General features: G+C 46.6%; 1 protein-coding gene across 1 annotated transcript; it reads right to left on the reverse strand.

Moving 5' to 3' along the window:
• Positions 1-1659: 1659 nt before the first annotated feature.
• On the reverse strand, positions 1660-11047 carry LFNG (LFNG O-fucosylpeptide 3-beta-N-acetylglucosaminyltransferase). Its single transcript, XM_075285563.1, has 8 exons — positions 10569-11047; positions 4433-4481; positions 3416-3515; positions 3160-3313; positions 2968-3053; positions 2691-2856; positions 2475-2560; positions 1660-2119 (listed from the first exon to the last, which is right to left on the reverse strand). Exons 1-8 carry the CDS (start codon positions 10995-10997, stop codon positions 2053-2055), a joined length of 1137 nt encoding a protein of 378 aa, XP_075141664.1. The 5' UTR covers positions 10998-11047; the 3' UTR covers positions 1660-2052.
• Between the last annotated feature and the right edge of the window lie 8219 nt (positions 11048-19266).

Genomic DNA, 19266 nt, shown 5'->3' on the forward strand with positions numbered 1-19266 from the left:
GACAGTCTCCTCCATCTTGAACAAGCTCTCCCCCAGTCATGTGATCACAGATCAGCAGAACACTCATGTATCTATAAGTATCTATATGTATCTATATGTATCGGTGCACAATCCATAGCAATGAGACAATACAACCGGTTTCAGCAAGAAACTGCTTTATTTAAGCAGACGACGACATAGATCAGAATCACCCTGACACCAGGTATAATTCCCCTGAGAACGAATGTTAATTCTCTTTAGATTAAAAAAACCACAATAAAGTCCTATAACAATGAACCCCCAGATACTGGGATAATTTAATAAGGCAAGCAAAGATAGAACAGATTTCATTAACCGCGTTTTCTGATCCACAGAAAAATCTATAAAATTCATTAGATACATTAAAAAAGATTTGTGAGATCCACAGTAAAAAAATACTGCATCTATACATTATATACAGGCAACGCCCAGTATGGGCAATAATACTACACCCCCCAAAGTGTCACCTAGAAGCTGCCGGAAAACTCTGCCGCTAAACGGACTGAAGAGGGATTAACCCACTGGGTGCTGGAAACTAGCAAGTTCTATAGCAAATCGGCAGAACACTGTGCAGTTTGACCGCAGGACGCTGCTTAAAGTTAGCGGCATGGACCGGTCCGCCAAGGGGCTGTGTGCTCCTGATAGATGCCGCTGTTCCCAGATTAGAATAAGTTTTGCATAGAGTATTAATGGGCACCGCATGGTTCGGGTGCAATGGTGTGGGGGGAGAAGGGTTATCAGGAGTGAAATGAGACCTTGTGGGTAGGTAGAGTCAAGCGACCTCACCCTACTAGCATATGGGGCCAAAAACTTGGATAGGGTCTCTCTTGGATCACACCGGATTCTACAGGTAATTGTAAGGTGCCATAAGTCATGGTTTATAGGTCGTATGGGCCCACTTGATATAATGCTAGGTTATCAGCTTGGGCTTTGTAGTCCGTCTTAGTCTTTACTGGCAGAGTTTTCGCACTGAAACTTTTTGATCTCAATAAATCAAAAAACGTGGCCTTACTATAACTTCCCGATGCTTCCTCTAACCATCAACAGTGGTCTAGGAAAAGGATGGGACCAGACGGGCAGCGCTCAACATCCTAAATGTTGGAGGCCATTTCAGTGTGGCAGCTTAAGGTGCTTTAAGAGTCCAGCTCTAGGTATACACAGAAGATCAAAAAGTGCCTTAAAAGTGATCACCCGATTCACTGCTACAACCGTCAAATATGACGCAAAACAGCGGCAGGAACCTGGTAAAACTCCAGCTCGATCCAAGATGGCGACTCTCTCAAGCCACAATCTTATAGGAGCAGAACCCAAGTATAAAAATATTAAAATATAAATCTATTCGAGAGGGTTTAAGAAGGTTGGGGGGGGTCGTCTTCATTTGGACATAAATCCGGAGCCTAAGAAATGTAAAGGGGGGGAAACATTCTCTAAAATAAACTCAAAGCTTTCCCAAAACTGCACGCAAGACCTATGAGAAGTTAAAAATTAGTAGCACCAAGAAGGTCCTGCTGGAATCATTACAAGCCGACATAAAAAGTACCAAAAAGTTTAAGTATTTCAGTAACTCGGGGATAGAAGGACATGGGTCCAGATCACCAGAATTGGTGCTTGAAGTTTTGGTCCACTATAGGGAAAGCCATTAATATACTATAGGTAGCTCACAGGAAGCAAATGTTTAGCAAGCAGGTCTTCAGCATACATTCTATAAGAATAGCAGACACTGCAAAGCAATTTTTTTTTAAGAGTCTAGAGGCCACGTGACATACAAGCACTAAGTATGCCAGTCTTCAGGCTCTGTTCCAGAAGTCCGCACACCTCTCAGCCACACGAGGAGGTGCTCTGTAGAGATAAGCTGTCACTGGCTGCGGAAGCAGAGACAGTAACCGGCCGCACAGCAGCCTATGTAACCAAACACTGTGCGTTCAATGCACAGAAATCGGCAACGTTCACAGCAAGGGTAACACGTACAGGTCCCACATAGCCCTTCGGATACCAGGGAAACTTGGGACGAGGTTGAAGAAGATTTGTAGTCTTCTAATAGCTAATATTCTTGGGGCACCAAGGTGTGTCGGGATACAACAGACAATGGATGGATCGGAATCTGGAAAGAAGAGAACAAGTTTAGATTCCTAGAAGTTTTCATCAACATTTTATACAACTATGGGGGCTCGTCCGGGATGGTAGGTGCATAAAAAATGACTTTGCATTAAGCTATCAAATGGGGAATAGATTTTTTAGAGCTAAGAGGTAGATCCACAAATTTATTCTGCCAAACTTGGAGTCGGGAAGGAATTTTTCAACTAATATAGGAGTTTTTAACTTCCTCTGGATTTGTAGGGCTATAGGTTGGTGAACCTATGGTTTTATTAAACTAGGAGGTGTTGTTCAGCTTAATAGACACCTTTGGGATATAAAACAATAATAAAAAATTAGGTATAACACTAAATGTTGTTCACCTTGATGGATCCTCTTCAACTGAAAAAGCCCCCTTCATCAGGATTGCGTTCCTCTTATTTTCAAACATTCCATAACTTAACGTCACCTAAGAAACAAAGAACTTTATTACAACCCAAGTTTTTCCAATAATGCTAAACATGCCGTTTTTGCTCACTCACGTTCTACCCGGTATATATTACAAGTCTCCTCCTTCCACAATGGATTCTGTTCCTTACCTGATTGTGGATTTCACTTTGAGGAACTTGGTGCAGGTTCTCCAAATGAGAATGAAAGAGGTTGCTCCGGATTAATTTTACACCCAGCACAGACTCTATGATGTAACCAATGGTACAGTCATCGGGAAGTCTGATCTTCTCGGCGGTGTTCATGAAGTGTCCACCACTAACAAAAAAAACCAAGAATTTTTATTTTTAAAAAATTCCATTTCAACCTTCAGTGCCATAAGAAACATTGGCCATTCCATGGAAAGGTATTGATACCACCAATTCTTACCTTGCCCATGGACTCATTTTCAATGCCAGTCCACGGCTGATGCAGAAGCCGGCTCCTCCAGTGGCGAACCAGAAGTTGACTGGACGCTGCGAAGAGAATATATCATTAGTATATAGATCAAGCTACGTTTCGAAAAATACCGTCTAAAGGTTATCATGGGTCATAGTCCTACCGGGGGTCTATGTAGCTTACCATCTTGCTTTCACTGATCCTCTCGGTTGCTTGGATGGGCCGATCTAAGCTTGGCTTCCCGATATAGAGGTCATCAGTATGGAGGTACCGGGAGAGCAGTTTTAGCAGAGTCTTCATGTTGACGTAGTTATCGTCATCCACATGACAGAACCACCTGAGAAGTAGAGACAAAAGCTTAGATACAAGAAAGCAGCCCCATGTAAGTACCTAAAACTTTTCAAGAAGCCGCTCATTTTTGTAATTTTTGGACCCTTACTTCTTGTTGGACTCTATGAACTTGTCATACTCCACGGCCATCTTGCAGGACAAGGCTTGACGGCTGTGAGCGGCGGAGCAGTTCGTGCTGATGACATTTCCTGCAAAAAATGACAATACAAAGAAAAAGTTAATATGGAAGCAACTTGCAAAGAATTATGGGTTATGATCGGTCATTGCAAGCGTGGTTTAATACAGCTGCTGGGGGAGAGGGTATAAGGTTACATTCGAGAAGAACATCCATGGGGGATGGAGGTAGCAGATGGAACACGACATTGTCACTTTGCAAAGAATGGGGGGCTGGGCAACCTCAAGTGTGTGTGTGTGGGGGGGATTTTGAAAGGGTTAATTACAAGTCCACCCTCCCCAAGCTATTTTTTTTTTTTTTTTTTTCAAGGAACGCTGTCCCATTGAGCATGGACTTTCCCAGATCAGGCCACCTGTTACTGGCTGCGTGCGCTCAATAGAAGCTGTATCAGTAGTCTGAATGGAAATCATTTACATGAGCAGAATAAAGGCCGTGACCCCGACTCAACGGGGGAAGAAAAAATACACATGCCGCATTAGTACAAAACCCACCCCTCTGCTGGTGTTCCAGCCCCCCACTATCCATACTGGTTAATACTACAGATTACTCCTCAGCAGTCTAGTTAAGAAGGTCTTAACCATAAAAACAAGGGCTAAGATACAGTCTAAGGAGCCCAGAGCAGGACGACGACCATTTGTAAGGATTACGCCTTGACAAAGCCGAGGGGCACTTAACCACCCCGTCTTATCCCAATATTGACCGACCCAATACGTTTGCAGCGTCTTAAACAGAACGTTGGGTTTAAAGCCCAATATCTTTTTGAAAACATAAGGCCAAAAAGTTGATACAAATCAAAATGGCAACTTTTTTTACTATTCAAGATCTTGCAACTTTTTGTTCCTTTCGGATTTAGGCTTTAGGTACTCACCTCTCCTGCAAAAAAAATTCAATTACAACAATATCATTAAGGAAACGTAAACTCAAGCTCACCTGTCTTTTGTTGCAGCTCCTCGTCTTCGCCGTCCGTAAAAATGTAAGTCTGAAAGATACAATCCCGACAAAGGGAACATTAGATTTTCTGCGCACCTGGGAGGCTTATTCAAATAGGAGGCAGAAGAGCAGATGGTTGGGGGGGGCATGTAATTTGGAGCTAACCCCGTGCAGATCCACAAGCCGTTCCCTATTGTGTGGGGAGGCTTTGAATAGAGACAGCTGTGTTGGTTAAAAAATTCAAGAATAAAACCCCTGAGGCTGGTAAATGACAATGGAGGAAGATTTTTACTCCAGGGCTTTGTTCTATAAGGGACGGGGTCGATTTGCCAAAAACAATACGCAGAAGGCAACGATGATCCCTACAGGTTATAATCCAGCGTATGATGTATACAGGTCTATAGAATAACATACAACATTGCACTTTTTGTACAGTAAGAGCAGCTGTCTATGGCACGAGCCCTGGCATGGAGCGCCCAGAGGGCTCTGCCAGCCTTAGCACCTGCCCGCTTGTTTTCAGATTCTTATTTTTTGTCTTCACGCCCCCAGCCGTTCCTATGTAACTCAATATCTCAGGTTCATGGAGTTGCCTATCTGACGGCTACCTTCCTTCCCCCGCCCCGCTCTACCTTCTTCCACCTGCCCGGCCGCACTCCCTTATTTACACAGCTCGGGCTAAGCAGATGTCGGCTGTCTCTGTGGTTAGGTTTTCATTGTGCGTCCTTATTGTTGTGGGGAGGAAGATATTCACAACACGAGAAAACATAAGTCCCATCAATCAGTTTTGGAGAAAGCTAGAAGAAGGGAGCGCGGTGCCAGCTGCCGGTCGCCACCTTGGGCGGAAGATAAATAAGAAGCGTGCAACAAAGAGAAGAGAAAACAGGGCAACAAAAGACAAAGTGGTAGGAGGGAAGTGCCCTGGAAAGCGGCTGAAGTGCTAGCGTCACCGTCAACAATCATTTACGCTGGCAGTGGGTATTCTTTATGTCGGAGGGGAAAAGTTGGGAGCCTGTTTTCTAACAAAAGGGGCTAAATGTCGCCGGCTACCCTCCGTCGTAGGGGGAGAGTTTAAGCCGAGACATGTCCGTCCTTATTAGCATACAGCTGGCCTGGTTAAGCTTGGGGTATTGAAGGGAGAAGAAAAGAAAATGATTGATGCGGAGACCTATTCTTCCGCCTGTTTGGGGTGGGGTGGGGGGTGGAAGAGAATAAGGTTGGGGAGGGGGTCTAGGATTATTGATGGAGATGAATTTAACACAAGAAAGGCTGAAATTGGTTAAAGTGGTTATTGTGCCCATTGTCGGGACTCGTATACGTCGCCCTCCCTTCCTATCTGCTGAACTTGACTTCATGGTCAACACATTGAAGCGACACGATCGCGGCGACGGCCGGTAGGAAGGTACGGCGCTTATCTTATCGCAGGTTCGTTTCATCACCCTAGGAGAAGCCTTTATACTATTAATAGATAAAAAGACTGTTTATTGCCAGGTCTCAAGAACAATCGGACCCCGTGGTCATCGGCCCCTTACCCCTCCTTCTTCCCTACCGAGACCTAAAGAGACAATGGGATGATTCCTGGCTCTGGAATAAGAGTCTCCTTTCTGTATGGATGAACAGGAAAGGAACAGCTTGGAAGGAAACTCCGGAAACTTGTAGACCGCTTGCCTGCTCCTTGCTCCTTGGAAGGAAGGGACGGCCTGCTTAAAGCCCTAAGTGTCACCTCTTGGGAGATATCGGTGATCTGCAGAGTCCCTGCCTCACACCCCTTCCTGCCAGGCCCAAGGCTTCAGGAGCCCGGCCAGGAAATCTAATTAAACCCCAACAATTAACCTTCATCTGCTCCTTAAGGAATGCCAGAATTTGGGCATTCCAAAAAGAGTAACCCTTACCCCAATGGTATAGCGGTATATATAAGCGTATAGATCCGCCTCTGCTCTTACAGTCAGCGCATTCATCTAGTGAAGGAGTTTTTGGTTCCTTTAAGTATTTTCTTCAAGGCAGCGACAACTTTCTGGAAGAGGCGAGGTTAACACCTTAAGGCAAAGTACAGGGTTCAAAAGTGTCGATTGCGGGTTTTATAAGACGTCTCAGAAGTTTTACAGCTTTGCTAACATGTAGGTGACAGTGAATGTCAAGCTGGCAGGAGAGCAAAGTGACAAGCGAGGTGGGGGGAGGGCGAGAAACTTCATTCATGCCAAGGATACAAAAATTCTCAAAAAGTTACAAAAAAATCTTCCATAATGTCACAACCGCCCCACTTCGGTGACTCATTCGCCCGATTCTTCTAAAATCTTACTTCTGGTTTTTAGCCGTCGACTTTCAATTTGAAGATTTATTTTTGTTCTCTGAACTTCTCGAAATTTTTAGTTTCGGTCACCAAATGTTCAGTCCCTTAAGAAAAGGGGCAGAGGAAACGTCATTGTTCTAAAAATCAGCGGCTTAAATAATGACAGGATGCCAACTCCTCTCGTAACAATAGAGACCACCGCTGCAGTAGGTGTGGACAATGGAGGACCCCCAACCCCTCCCTCGGTCACCCCCCCAAGAGGTCTGGTCTTGCTACTAGTCCTAACAATGGGTAGCCCCTTTGGTAAATTTGCCTGTCGGGAGGGGCAGGAGGGGGTATAGTATGATGTTGTGTATAATGAGCGACGCACAATACACAAATGGTGGTGCAATCTCCGATCTTGGACGTGAATTTTTTGAAATTTGAATTTCCCGCTGCGGTGCCAGCAGACAGGTTTGACAGGATGATACCTGCTCCGCTGAGAAGGTTCTTATGGGAGGAGGACACCGTCAGCAATACAAGACATCCAACAGGTGAACCCAAAACACTGGCTCTCGGCTCAACCCTAGCAATTAAAAACAAAAAAAATTACCTCCTCACCCTGTTTTGTATATTTTTGGATACAGGTTGTGCAGACTCTGCTCGCCCCCAAGAACCTGCTCCAGGAGGTCACAACCAGTTCTTCCTGGTTAGATCTGATCGGATTGGACCATAAACTCAGGTATGTTTATACCCCAAACACATGTGAATTCTTCCAGGCTGATCCTTGTTGATATGTACACAGAGCGGCACGTCAGGAGCATGTCAGGAGCACGGCACGCCTTTCCTGAGCCGTTAGACCTGAGGACAGGGGCAACCTGTCTTGTCATTGCCAGGGGTGCAGACACAAGTCGTGCTGATGTCCCATCCAGAGGATCTTAGGTATCTGATGTGTGCAGAACCCGTTCCCTGCCGGAGGCGCGTGCTATATATTGTTCTTGGACAAGTGAAGTCTGATGATATCAGCAGAATATTAACCCTTATACCAGTCCCACCTGTCACTCACGGATACAAAATACACCAAGAGCTACGCAGTTTACCATTACACAGTATCTACATATCCAATAGCCCCAGGGGGCAGCCATTGTCCTCCAAAGCTACAAATAGACCACAACATCTACTCGGATTCCATTACAACGAGGGCATCGAGCTACTGAAGTCTATGTCCATTAAATATGTAGTATCGGTCACTAGGCCATGACAGGTCGCCCCCTCACCGTGCCCGGTGGTCCATATCTTAATAAAGTCTCCAACATAGTCATCGGAAACCAAAGCCGAGACAATAGAGCGAGGTAACCATATCCGAGCACCAGAACAAGATACGGGATACCCGGCCCTATTGTGTCCATCAAAGACACTGTGTCCTCCAAGGCGACCAGATAAGACACGGCATTAACCCTGGAAGGGTTAAACCTCAGAAGAAGGAAGCCACTAGGTGGAGGAGGCATGAGTGCCAATAATGAAGGCTGAGCGCGTGTGTGAGTGGGCGACTACTCTGTTTTGGGTTAAACACTGGATGTTTACTACCCCGGGGCACGGCGGACTGGAAATTCCACGTGTACCCTCAGGACCTGGCAGAAAAACTGCAATTTAGTATGAGCTGTTGACAAAACACAAGATCATTGCTGACTGTATACAAGAAGAAGAAGTGGAGACTCGTCCTCCGAAAAGGAACAGTTAAAGGAGATTTGCATAAAACCTTCTGCTCTTAAAGGGCCAGCGCGCAGAGGCTTTCTATTGTCCATGACACTTGCTAGAAATTTTTTTTTTTAGGCCTTAAAGAGGATTATCCCCCATCTATAGTGCGAGCCCTGAGTAGCTGTCAAGCCTTATCTCAATGAACCCAACACCAGCTCCACCAGCCCAATAAAGACTCCACTTCCAAACCTATTTTGGTCACATTTCCCTGAAACGGCCTTCAAGGACTGTCAACCTGTCAAAGGGGATCCCAGAATGCTACTACCCCCCCTACTCTTACTAGCTAACCCCCCTCGTCTTGGGGCTTCATTGGCCCACATCTCTAGGCAACCTGACCTGGACACCACAGCGATAGCTTGGACTTAAGTGTTCCCATGATAAAAGCCTCATGGATGAGGCGGCAAAAGCCTTTCTCCTTGCTTGGAGAAAAGGGGCATTGTTATCCAACGCAGGGGGACAGCGTGAGAGAACAGCCTCGGTCCCTGGGAACTCAAACTGCCTGCAAAACTCAACAGAACAATGAGAAACCAAAGAAGACATTCATTCTAAGGGATGTCATTCTATAAGACTCTTGAAATTTATCCTCTCTCCCCCTGATCTTCAATGGAGTCTTGGATTCTCATTCAGAAGTCAGATTTTATTTCCCTTAAGGAAAAAAAAAAGTCACAATGAAAGAGACTCTTGAAAAGGAGAATTTATACACCAGGTAAAAGCATCTAAAGACCAGGCCAAGACCTTCTAGAAGCCGACACTTCAGTCTAACACAGGTTCCTTCAGATCCTGACAGGAAGCTTTGATGATGTTTGGTAGAGCATTGCAACTATACGCAACATCTCAAGAGCTTGTGAAGGCTCCTCCAAGTAGGTTCAAGGAACTACTGTGAAACCACTTTGAGATGACCACCCATGGTGGTATAGGAGGTGGTCTTCTCAAAGAAGTCACAGTCTAGGAAGGGACTGAGAATGGTCTTAATGAAGAGTCTACGATAAGACTGAACGGTCAAGGAAAGTGAGTGGTCTTCTCAATGACAAAGACATGGTATAGGATGAGACTCAATGGCCAAGGAAAGTGAGTGGTCTTCTCACTGACAAAGACATGGTATAGGATAAGACTGAATGGTCAAGGAACATGAGTGGTCTTCTCAATGACAAAGACATGGTATATGAGGAGACTCAATGGTCAAGGAAAGTGAGTGGTCTTCTCAATGACAAAGACATGGTATAGGATGAGACTCAATGGTCAAGGAAAGTGAGTGGTCTTCTCAAAGAAGTCATAATGCATGATGAGACTGGACTGTCGTGGAAAACAAGGGTGGTCTCCTCAATGAAGAGTGTATAATAAGACTGAACGGTCAAGAAAAATGAGTGGTCTTCTCAAGGAAGACATAGTATAGGATAAGACTGAGAACGCTCATTGAAAATGAAGGTGGTCTTCTCAAAGTAGTCATAGTATATGGAGCTAGGAACGGTCATGGAATAGGAGGGTGGTCTTCTCAAAGAAGACAGTGCATGACGGGGCTGAACTGTCATGGAAAGTAAGTGGTCTTCTCAATGAACACATAGTATATGACAAGACTAGGAACTGTCATGGACTAGGAGGGTGGACTTCTCAAAGAGGTGGTCTTTTGGAGAGGTTTCACCATATACAAAACAATATAGACATCTTAGAGCCTTGTAAGTCTATGCCGCACAACAACAACTCGTAAACTCTACCTAGTAAGGACATTGTCTCCTGTAGTGGTGACCATGCAAGGTCAAACATCTGCAGAAGGTTTCTGGTGGACACATGACTTTACTCTACACATCGGCCTCATCTTTACATTTGGCAAATTAAACAAAGCAGAGTAGGATTTCTCTTTAGGATAGGACCATGCACTAGACTGCAATCTCACCATAGACATCAGATTTGTATCTGCAGATTTGTACATCACATAGCTGGCTCTGCAGATAAATATCTCAGGTCTATGACCACAATGCATTGATAGACATCTGAGAATCACCAGCACAGCTGTCACTGTCAATGGATGTGACAAATGCCTTGGCGGCCATTGTCACCACAGCTGAGGGGCTGTTACAGTGTGTCAGGATGATAGATTTAGCATCAGCGTCTCACCTGTTCCTTGTTCCTGGAGATCCAAGTGTCCATGAGAAGGTCCATCCTGGATCGGTGGAATTTCTTGGTGGTCTTCACCGCTATGAAGACCTCGTTGGCGGTGATGTTCTCCAGGGGGGGCTCCTCTGGGGTTGGGGTCACCACCTGCTCCACGTCTCTCCTCACCCGGGTCAGCTTGTTGATATAAGCCGAGAAGGTCTGAGCCCCCTTGGCATGAGCAGCTGATGCCTCTGCTCCTTCCATGGTCTGGGCTGGAGAAGGTTCCTCCACCAGTACCAGTCGCTTTCCTGGACTAAGGTCCTTCCCCTGTGGTGGCAGCTCCAGGACCACCACCTGCCGGCTCTGCTGGTCCACCATGAGCACCAGCAGGCAGGTGACAGTAGCCCCGACCAGGGACAGCAGAAATTTCCTCCCGCAGTTCTTCAGCATTGTGTCCGGTGCTATAGATCCGCTGGCGCCGCACTGCTCCCCGCTCAGGCTCTGATCACACTCTGCAGCACAACAACGCCGCCGCCTGGGATTTAAAATCTCCGACTACAGGACCACGCCCACCTGAGCCTGACCCCGCCCCGCGCTCAATAGAACTCAGCGGAGGGCGGGGCTTTAGGGGTTTCCACGCCTGTCGGGGGTGTGGTTAACGTTGGACACGCCCCCTGGAGAGGAATCACACGTGGGAGGCGACAGGACAGACGTGTGCGGCACCGCTGCGGCATATAGCGGACACAACATGCACTTCTCTTAAAGCCCGAGACGTTTCTGACTCTTCATAGCAAGCATCGTCCTGGGGGACTACAACTACCAGCATGTCCTCATAGCCGCAGACTGGGGATAGCAATAGGAGTCAATTCACACGCAGCGGATGCAGAAGCACTGATTTTCAATAATGGGTACAACAAATCCGCCCTGTGTGAATGCCCCCCTCCCTATATACCCCTCAGTGACCAGGCTGCCCCTGTATTTGGGGTTTTCAGTTCCCTGCAGAAATCGGTGCACGGGCTGCGGAGATGATCCCATTCTATAAGTTGTAGAATTGGGGAGTAAACGCATGTGTATTTTTGCAAAATACAAAAAATAAGACTCCCATTGACTTCAATGACATTATACAGGCGTATTTTTACACATGTATTTTGCACGCGTGTTTACTCCATGTGAAGGCTCCATTGCAGCGACTCACCCAAGTGTGAACAGGGTCAGACACAGGCAGCGGGGGGCGTATTTTATGCCAACGCCCCCCGCTGAATTTTTAATACATTTTTAGGGTTGAGTGATCGGGTTCGGAAAAGATCGGATCCCGATTGGTGATCGAGCAAATGTTATGATCGGGATCGACTGGTAAATGATCGGAAATCGAATTTTGAAATCTCACGCAAAAATTTGCGTATGTTTTTGCGCTGCGGTTCGCTACGTGGGGTTAAAAACATCCATTGCATAAATGGTCACCACATGATGAGTTTTCCTATTCACATGAATGAGGATTTTTACACACAAAAAAAAAAAAGCGTCAAAATACGTGCCAAGAAACGTGAAGCGTATTTTGACGCGTTTTTTACACGTGTAAAAAATTTCATTGAAGCCAATGGGAGTGTTATTCTTACCCATGTATTCTATGCACATGTATTATGCATTAACTCCGTGTGCAACGACCCTTAGAGTGTAAGCTCTTTGGCAAACACATCTCAGCGTTTCCCATAGGGGGCGCCACGCCATCAGTGTTGGACTGTAGTAACTAAGGACTTAGTAGGTGTAAATATCAGCTTATCCTATATAAGTGGAGCGCCCCTTTAAGGTCTCTGACTCCGCTCTTAGCATGCATAGGGTTAATGGCGGCCATATTGCTGACACCAGCAGCGGTATATAAATAGCTTGGTTTCTACCCTCCGGCCTACTTGGGGCTCTGACAGCTCCTTCCAGCGCTCACTCATATGTGTTGGAGTGTTTGTTGAAAAGTCAGAAGTGTGTCATATGTGAAAGTTTGTGCCCCCCCTCCTTATTCCACGAGGCCTGAAGGAATATAACACTTACATATGAAATCCTCCAGGGCTCCACGTGCGGCCTCTACATGGAGACCCCTCCACAATCCCCGACACCTTCCCACCAAGAATCTCTTTACCTCCCCCCTGTTGGCCACAATGCACACATAAGGGGTTCGGAGTCAAAACAGTCGCAGCAAATTATCTGATCCCCCCTAAATCATCTGGTGACACCACAAGTCTCAGCAATGCCCTGACCGGCTCAGCCCGCTGCTCTATACAGTGTCTTCTTATACCAGCAGTCTCAGATGATGCCCCCTAGTGGACAGACGTCAGCTGCTCTCTGTGGCCCAGGATCTGCACAGGTTCCCTGTTTCCGGGGCCCAGAGATAAGAGGGGGCCCCATTGACCACTACTTGCCGATAATTCCGAAATAAAATTAAGAAATCAGTCCCAGCAGATCTCTGTCCAGGGCCGACCCACAAGACACGGCTGAATGGTTTTTTCTTTCTATGTTGGCCGTTACTTATTGGGTTATTCATTATGTAATGGCTGATATTATACTCAATGGGGGCGGCAAAACGGAGGAGGGAGGTCAATGTAACAGGCAAGTGTGGGGGCCACTAAGGGGGCATAATACTGTGTGGTGGGGCAATAAGGGGGTATTATACTGTGTGGGGGCCACTAAGGGGGCATTACACTGTGTGGGGGCCACTAAGGGGGCATTACACTGTGTGGAGGGGCAATAAGGGGGTATTATACTGTGTATGGGGGCTCTAAAGAGTTAGTATACTCTGTATAGGGGCATTAAGGGGTTATTATACTGTATGTGAGGCGGCAGTATGGTGTGTGCGGATATTACGGGGTAGTCTTATCCCCAGACATAACTTTGGTTGGGGCCACAAAATGCCAAATCCTCCACCTGCTACATGTTTTTCCTCCTTACAGAATGCACACTTATGGCCTCATGTTGGATTCCTCCAACTCCTGTGAAACTACAACTCCCAGCATGCTCCATTCACTTCCATGGGAGTTCCAAGAACAGCAGAGCCAGTATGCATGCTGGGAGTTGTAGTTTTGCAACAGCTGGAAAGCCGTACGTTCCCTATCCCTGCTATAGATGAAGGTTTCATACATATATACCATAAGCGGCCACACACAGTATACAGAACTGGGGAAGACATTGAAAATAATCCTAAATTCTGATTCGCACAGTCCAGATACATTGCAGGGCGTTGTCTGGGGCTTGGAGGCCTGGCAGGTGTAAAATAAAATGAAAAGCCCATAAAACATACTCCCCTCGCCGCAGCGTTCCGTATGTGAGTGACATCATCGGACCCTCTCCAGCGACCTCTGAGGTCACAGATTGGTCACATGGGGTCCAGGCCTCACCGGGAGGGACACCGGCATCCTAAACCCTTGCTCTTTCTATTCTCAGGAGTCCAATGGGTGGTCGGATATGGCCAGTCCTACAGTGCAGGCTGTCAGTCACTCAGTAGCACCGCCCATTGGACTCTTAAGATTAGGGCGTTACATGAATGAAATACAAGTTATACGGAATCCTTTCCCACAATTCTCCAGAACTTGTAGGTTTCTCCGTGTGACGGTCAGACATGGCGGCGGATCTTATATCGTTCTCCCACTCCCCTCCATGTCCTGCGTTTCCTCCTTAGAAGAAATGGAGCAGTTTAGATGAAAGTGAAGATTTTATGGCGGGTGAAACGTTTCGTCCATTTCTTATTTATTTTGGACATCATCTCCTTGGAGGTTACGTAACGCCCCGCAGACATGGCCGCCACTGCAGGGGTCACGGGTGTGCCGGGCCTGTTTTTCTTGACGTCCCACACTGCCTGCTGTCTCCTGTGTCTTGGGAAGAGACAGATGCGCGGGTCAGCGGCAAGTTCAAGCCCAGTATTAGCAGCAGCGACAGAAAGCCTCAGAACGCCAGCAACAATAGGCCGCTTGTCCCCGGCACATGTGGAGCCTGTGCATACTGAGAACACGGGCCCACCACAATGCCGCCATCTCAGGTCTATACAGCAGTCACTGATGGTGTCCCTGTCCCCTGAGGTTATAGGCTATATGTGCAGCTGTATGCTAAGTAATGGCTCATCCTGCAGATTCCTGGATCCCTGATAACAAACATGCCTTTTATTTTTGGCTTCATCTTTCTCATGTCATTTCTGTTTGTCCATTACATGGCCCATATGGCCTCGCAGATGAGTCCCTGCTCCCACTCAGAGGCATCTGGGAAGGACGGGCGTCCGGGCCAAACAATGAGGGCTCATACATATACACAGGGCCGGGGGCTGCACCCAAGCCAGAGCCCATGGATTTGTTATGTCTTGCATTGCTCTTAGTTGGAATGAAGGGGGCGCTATCCTAATAATTACCAGGTACGGCCTTGATTTTGGAGGTGACTATGCAACCAGGGCTGTAGAATCAGAAAACCAATGCACGGACTAAATCGCTGACGGCTGTGGTCAGAAAGAAGACGTCAATCTCTAACCAGTGGTTTATGATGACATCACTGCAGACTCTGTGACATCACATTGAGGCATTGTGACTTGACAATGGGCCCCGTGCCATTACAATAGACATTGTGACATCACAATTGGTCATTGTGATATTACAATGGAGATCTGAGGCATCATAATGGGTCTTTCTGACATCATAATGGGCGTTGTGAAATGTGTGTCGATGACATAGGCTTGTGCATGGTGCATGGTGCCGCTCTCCAAAAATAATGGATATGTGTCTGGTTGGTTTATGACAATACGGGTTCTGTGTGCTTGGTATAAGTGACAGTCAGACAATGGCCGACGCTGACAGTCCCGTAGACTTGCAATGTGCATGTAACTCCATTTGTACCAGGCACGTAGGACCCCCGTTCTCATTATTGGTGGACCCCAATGATCTGACAGTTCCCTATCCCTGTGCTGTGTAATAACTTGCAATTACCAGAATATCCCTTTAATTCCTTAGGTTATTTCTGCCCCGTTAAGGAAGGATGAAAAATCTATAAAATAATGAGATCGGCCTAATATCAGTAACCCGGGCCGTGAACGTGACCACGACGTCCTAATATTTATACATCTACGCTGATATAACAAAAATGTGCAAAATTCTGCGGTTGCGGAAGGGGTTAATTGGGGCATTTCTCACTTTGATGCTGTGGAGACAGAAAAGAATGTCGGATTCTTAAAGAAACAAGCTCTCTTTTCATTGTCATTCTTACAGTTCAATGGAGTCTCAGGCACCAGAACTATGGGGAATGACGGCCGACTCCAGATCCCTTGGCAGTGATCTCTGAGTTTAGACCCCGGACCCTTCAGAGTCGGATTATGATCGGTCATTGTTGTGGAAAGCATGGACTCAAAAGACACAAGCGTCCGAAGCAAGCATTGAACTCCGCATAAAGGCAGGGACAAAGGCATCGCCCCATCTTCCTGGTTTCTTATGTTTGCTTTTCAGCTTGACTTGGTGAGAAAAGACGTGGGGAGCAAAAAAAAAAAAAAAAATGTGGCTTGGCAGGACCCCAAAGATTTATGATCACTTGACCAGTTACTTGTCTCACAAGGAGGACGTGTCAAGGAAAAAGATATAACCCCGACTGGTTAATAGGATGCGGCCAGAACAAAGAGGATCAGGGGCGGACGTTGTCATTGATAGATCTGAAGGGGGTTCTTATACTATTCTTGGATGTGGGACGGCGCCCTGTCCTGGGACGTGCTGCCCTCTCTTGATGCCCAAGGCAGAGGTTTTGGGGGGATGTGGGGTGATGTCCTAATGCCCAAGGCTTTTCAAGTACCCCATAACATACAGGTTTGGCTCTGCTGCATATGAGGCTGTGTCTGTGCATGTCATTTGCAAACCCCCATGAGAAAATAAGTGACCATCTTCTAAAGGGGGTGAGGTTTCTGCATGCTGGTCCCTGATGTGCACATTGGGGTGCACCAATTTTGGGTGCAGTTGTGATAAATAGATCAGCTTTATCTGCCACACCATATAGGAAATCTTTCCCGGCTATACATCCCTTTAAGTGGCTTCTATGCAAACTGAAGGTCACCCTGGGCTTGGCTCATGTTCTCCTACCATGACCTCTGGCTCATAGAATGTATTGATGTCACAGGCAAGTGATACATTGTATCCCAGGTATATTGATGATGTTTATCATTATGAGAGTCTTCCTGTCTGATCTGACTACAAGACATCAAGCCGTAGCATGTGAAGACTCTGCATCGAGCGATGCCAAAGAGATGCCGCCTGATGCACAACCAATGGGTGCAACCAGGTTTCACTGGTTTGGAGTGCCATTGTGCCACCAAGACCAACTTGGTAGAGCGATCTGTCTTGTATCTAGTTGGGTTTGTCTCAAATTTTCAAAAAGATCTTGGGTCCGGTTCAATCCCTCATTTTTGGGTTTCGCCCCCCCCATGGATCATATACTCTGGAGTCCAAAGAGCATAAAAGCGAAGGCGTCCTGCGCTCCTTTGTGAGTCTTCTTCTGGCCTCCTTGGTGACGACTGACCTGTGATTGTGCAAGTGTTATGATGTCAATGTTCCCTGGGGCCACTGATGTCACCCAGGAGACTTGAAGAGGTCCAAAGGTTCCCATGAAGGAGTGGCGCACACTGCGAGGGAGCCCGGGAGAGGTCCGGAGAGGGAAGGATCAGTGTTTGTTATGTTTCTGCACCTCCTTCAGGCCTTTACTGTAGTGTATGAGCCTAGCACTAACAACCAAACAAGAAAAAGGAGGACAAAACTTGTAAATATTCATTAAACGAATCTCGCACGGCTCTCCCATCTCTAGTGCAAGTATACTATGAAAGTGACAGTGTGACATCATACAATGCAACAAGTCATATCCAACAAATTACAGGTCATAAGTGCACGACGAAGCGTAAGTAGACGCACAACAGCTGCACGGGGCACTCCTGAGCAAGGACCTAAACTAGTCCGCACCTAGCGCCATCTCTGGCAGGCGGCGGCTCCTCCTCCTTTACACAGATACACAGTCTGTCCTGGCTTTGGGATACACAATAGGGAGGGTCTCCTCTTCTATCTGCAGTAAAATGATACATCAGGAATGAAAAGTGAATAACAGGAAAGGGGGAAATTACAGTTTTGAGGAACACTTGTAATCCTGGATGAGATTTTCTCTTATTCCACCTCTCCTTTGTGACATGAGAATATGGAGTTGTTCCGCAGCCAGCAAAACTACATCACATCCTAAAGTGATTCACAATGAAACAGCTGCGAGTGTCTCTGCAATATAAGCGAGTCCCTGTGTAGCCCACGTCTGGCCCGCATTACCGGCGAGTCCATCTGCGGCCAAGTCTCCATCACTCTGTACTTTCCAGGGGATGCTCTGTAATAGGAATTCTTCCTTATCGTCCTCTCCTGTGAGTTTTCCTCTAAACATGTCAGAGGTTCCAGCCAAAATGCTCAGAAAACACAGCCAGAAACCAATAAAACAAGCGTTGCGTCAGAGGGGAAACGTGCGGCTTCTCGCTTTACTTTTTCGGTGTTGAGGGTTTATCCATCATTGTTACCATCATGTGTATGGTGTCTTATAGGGACTGACTTCATAGGGAGAGATGGAATTCTCTCTGACCCGATTCGGCTGACCTTCTCCGTGTGACCTCTGCCTGTCCTGACCTTTCGGCTTTGTTTACGACCTTGCACGCCCATTCTTGACCACCGCTTCACAATGTTGTCTCTTTGGCCCTAGCCAGCTGCCACCAGGACCACTCCAAAAAGTACCGACCTGGTAGCCTCACTAAGCGGGCATTAAAGGGTCAACACTGAGGATACTACTTAGACTCTAGCTGTGGCCCTGTGTCTAACCAGGGTTCACATCCCGCTTCCCGTAGCACACAGGCTGTGTCTGACATTGCAATACGTGCATGATTCCAGATAAGCTGCAATACCAGACTCAGCCAATGCCGGAGAGGGGCGCTGTTTCTGCACAAAAGCAGACCCTATTTCCAATCCTGCAGAATTCCCTTTGCTTTGCATTGTTCTGTCTATAATTAAATCTGTATATTATTGTAGAGATGGAAAGGAAATCTGAGTGTTGGGCTGTAATCTAAGTCCTTGATGTGAGACTCCCTGTAGGTCGTCCAGTCAGAAAACTTCGGCTGATTATAAATCACAATGTAACAATGCCAAGATATTGGGCTTTCACACAAATCCCCCCATTGCCTTCGGTCCTCGGTCTGTCTCGAATTAACAAATCAGTTTTAGACGTTGCAGCATAAATTCTGAGTTTTGTAGGATTTCACCGGTGGATCCCCGGGAGATGATGTGATGGAATCCACGAGGACACAAGGGAAGGATGAGCCCCATAATCCAGAAGAGGGACCGAGAACGGGCAATGGGGACACGAGGACCCCCCTGCAGATCTACTCAGGTCTGATTCTGAATATCCGGGGGTTACATAGAAAATATATTTAGTCTCAAAGAATGAAGTCAATGTCCCTTCTCATCCTCCATGTTCTGGGCATTTATATATCTCAATCTATCAGAGCTATCGGTGATGTGTAATCCCCAGACTGACCACTAGTCCGGATTTTGCTCACCTGTCTGTCTGACTTCACGTGAACTACAGGATTACATCATTACTTATAAGGTTCTGTCAGACTCCATACATCTTGTTCTTTACATCCTTCCAATGCTGCTGAAGATATCATTCATTTCTTATCTAAGTGACAGGAAATGAAGCG

Source organism: Leptodactylus fuscus, chromosome 8 (genome assembly GCF_031893055.1).
Source record: "Leptodactylus fuscus isolate aLepFus1 chromosome 8, aLepFus1.hap2, whole genome shotgun sequence".
NCBI classification, from domain to species: Eukaryota; Metazoa; Chordata; class Amphibia; order Anura; family Leptodactylidae; genus Leptodactylus; species Leptodactylus fuscus.

What these genes read in the sequence shown, in the direction of transcription:
- LFNG (XM_075285563.1), bottom strand. Translation starts at nt 10,997, where the DNA reads ATGCTGAAGAACTGCGGGAGGAAATTTCTGCTGTCCCTGGTCGGGGCT. An exon ending in GGATCAGTGAAAGCAAGATG is followed by an intron (nt 3,054 to 3,159) that starts GTAAGCTACATA and finishes TTCTCTTCGCAG; the next exon opens with CGTCCAGTCAACTTCTGGTT. An exon ending in AAAGTGAAATCCACAATCAG is followed by an intron (nt 2,561 to 2,690) that starts GTAAGGAACAGA and finishes TTTGTTTCTTAG; the next exon opens with GTGACGTTAAGTTATGGAAT.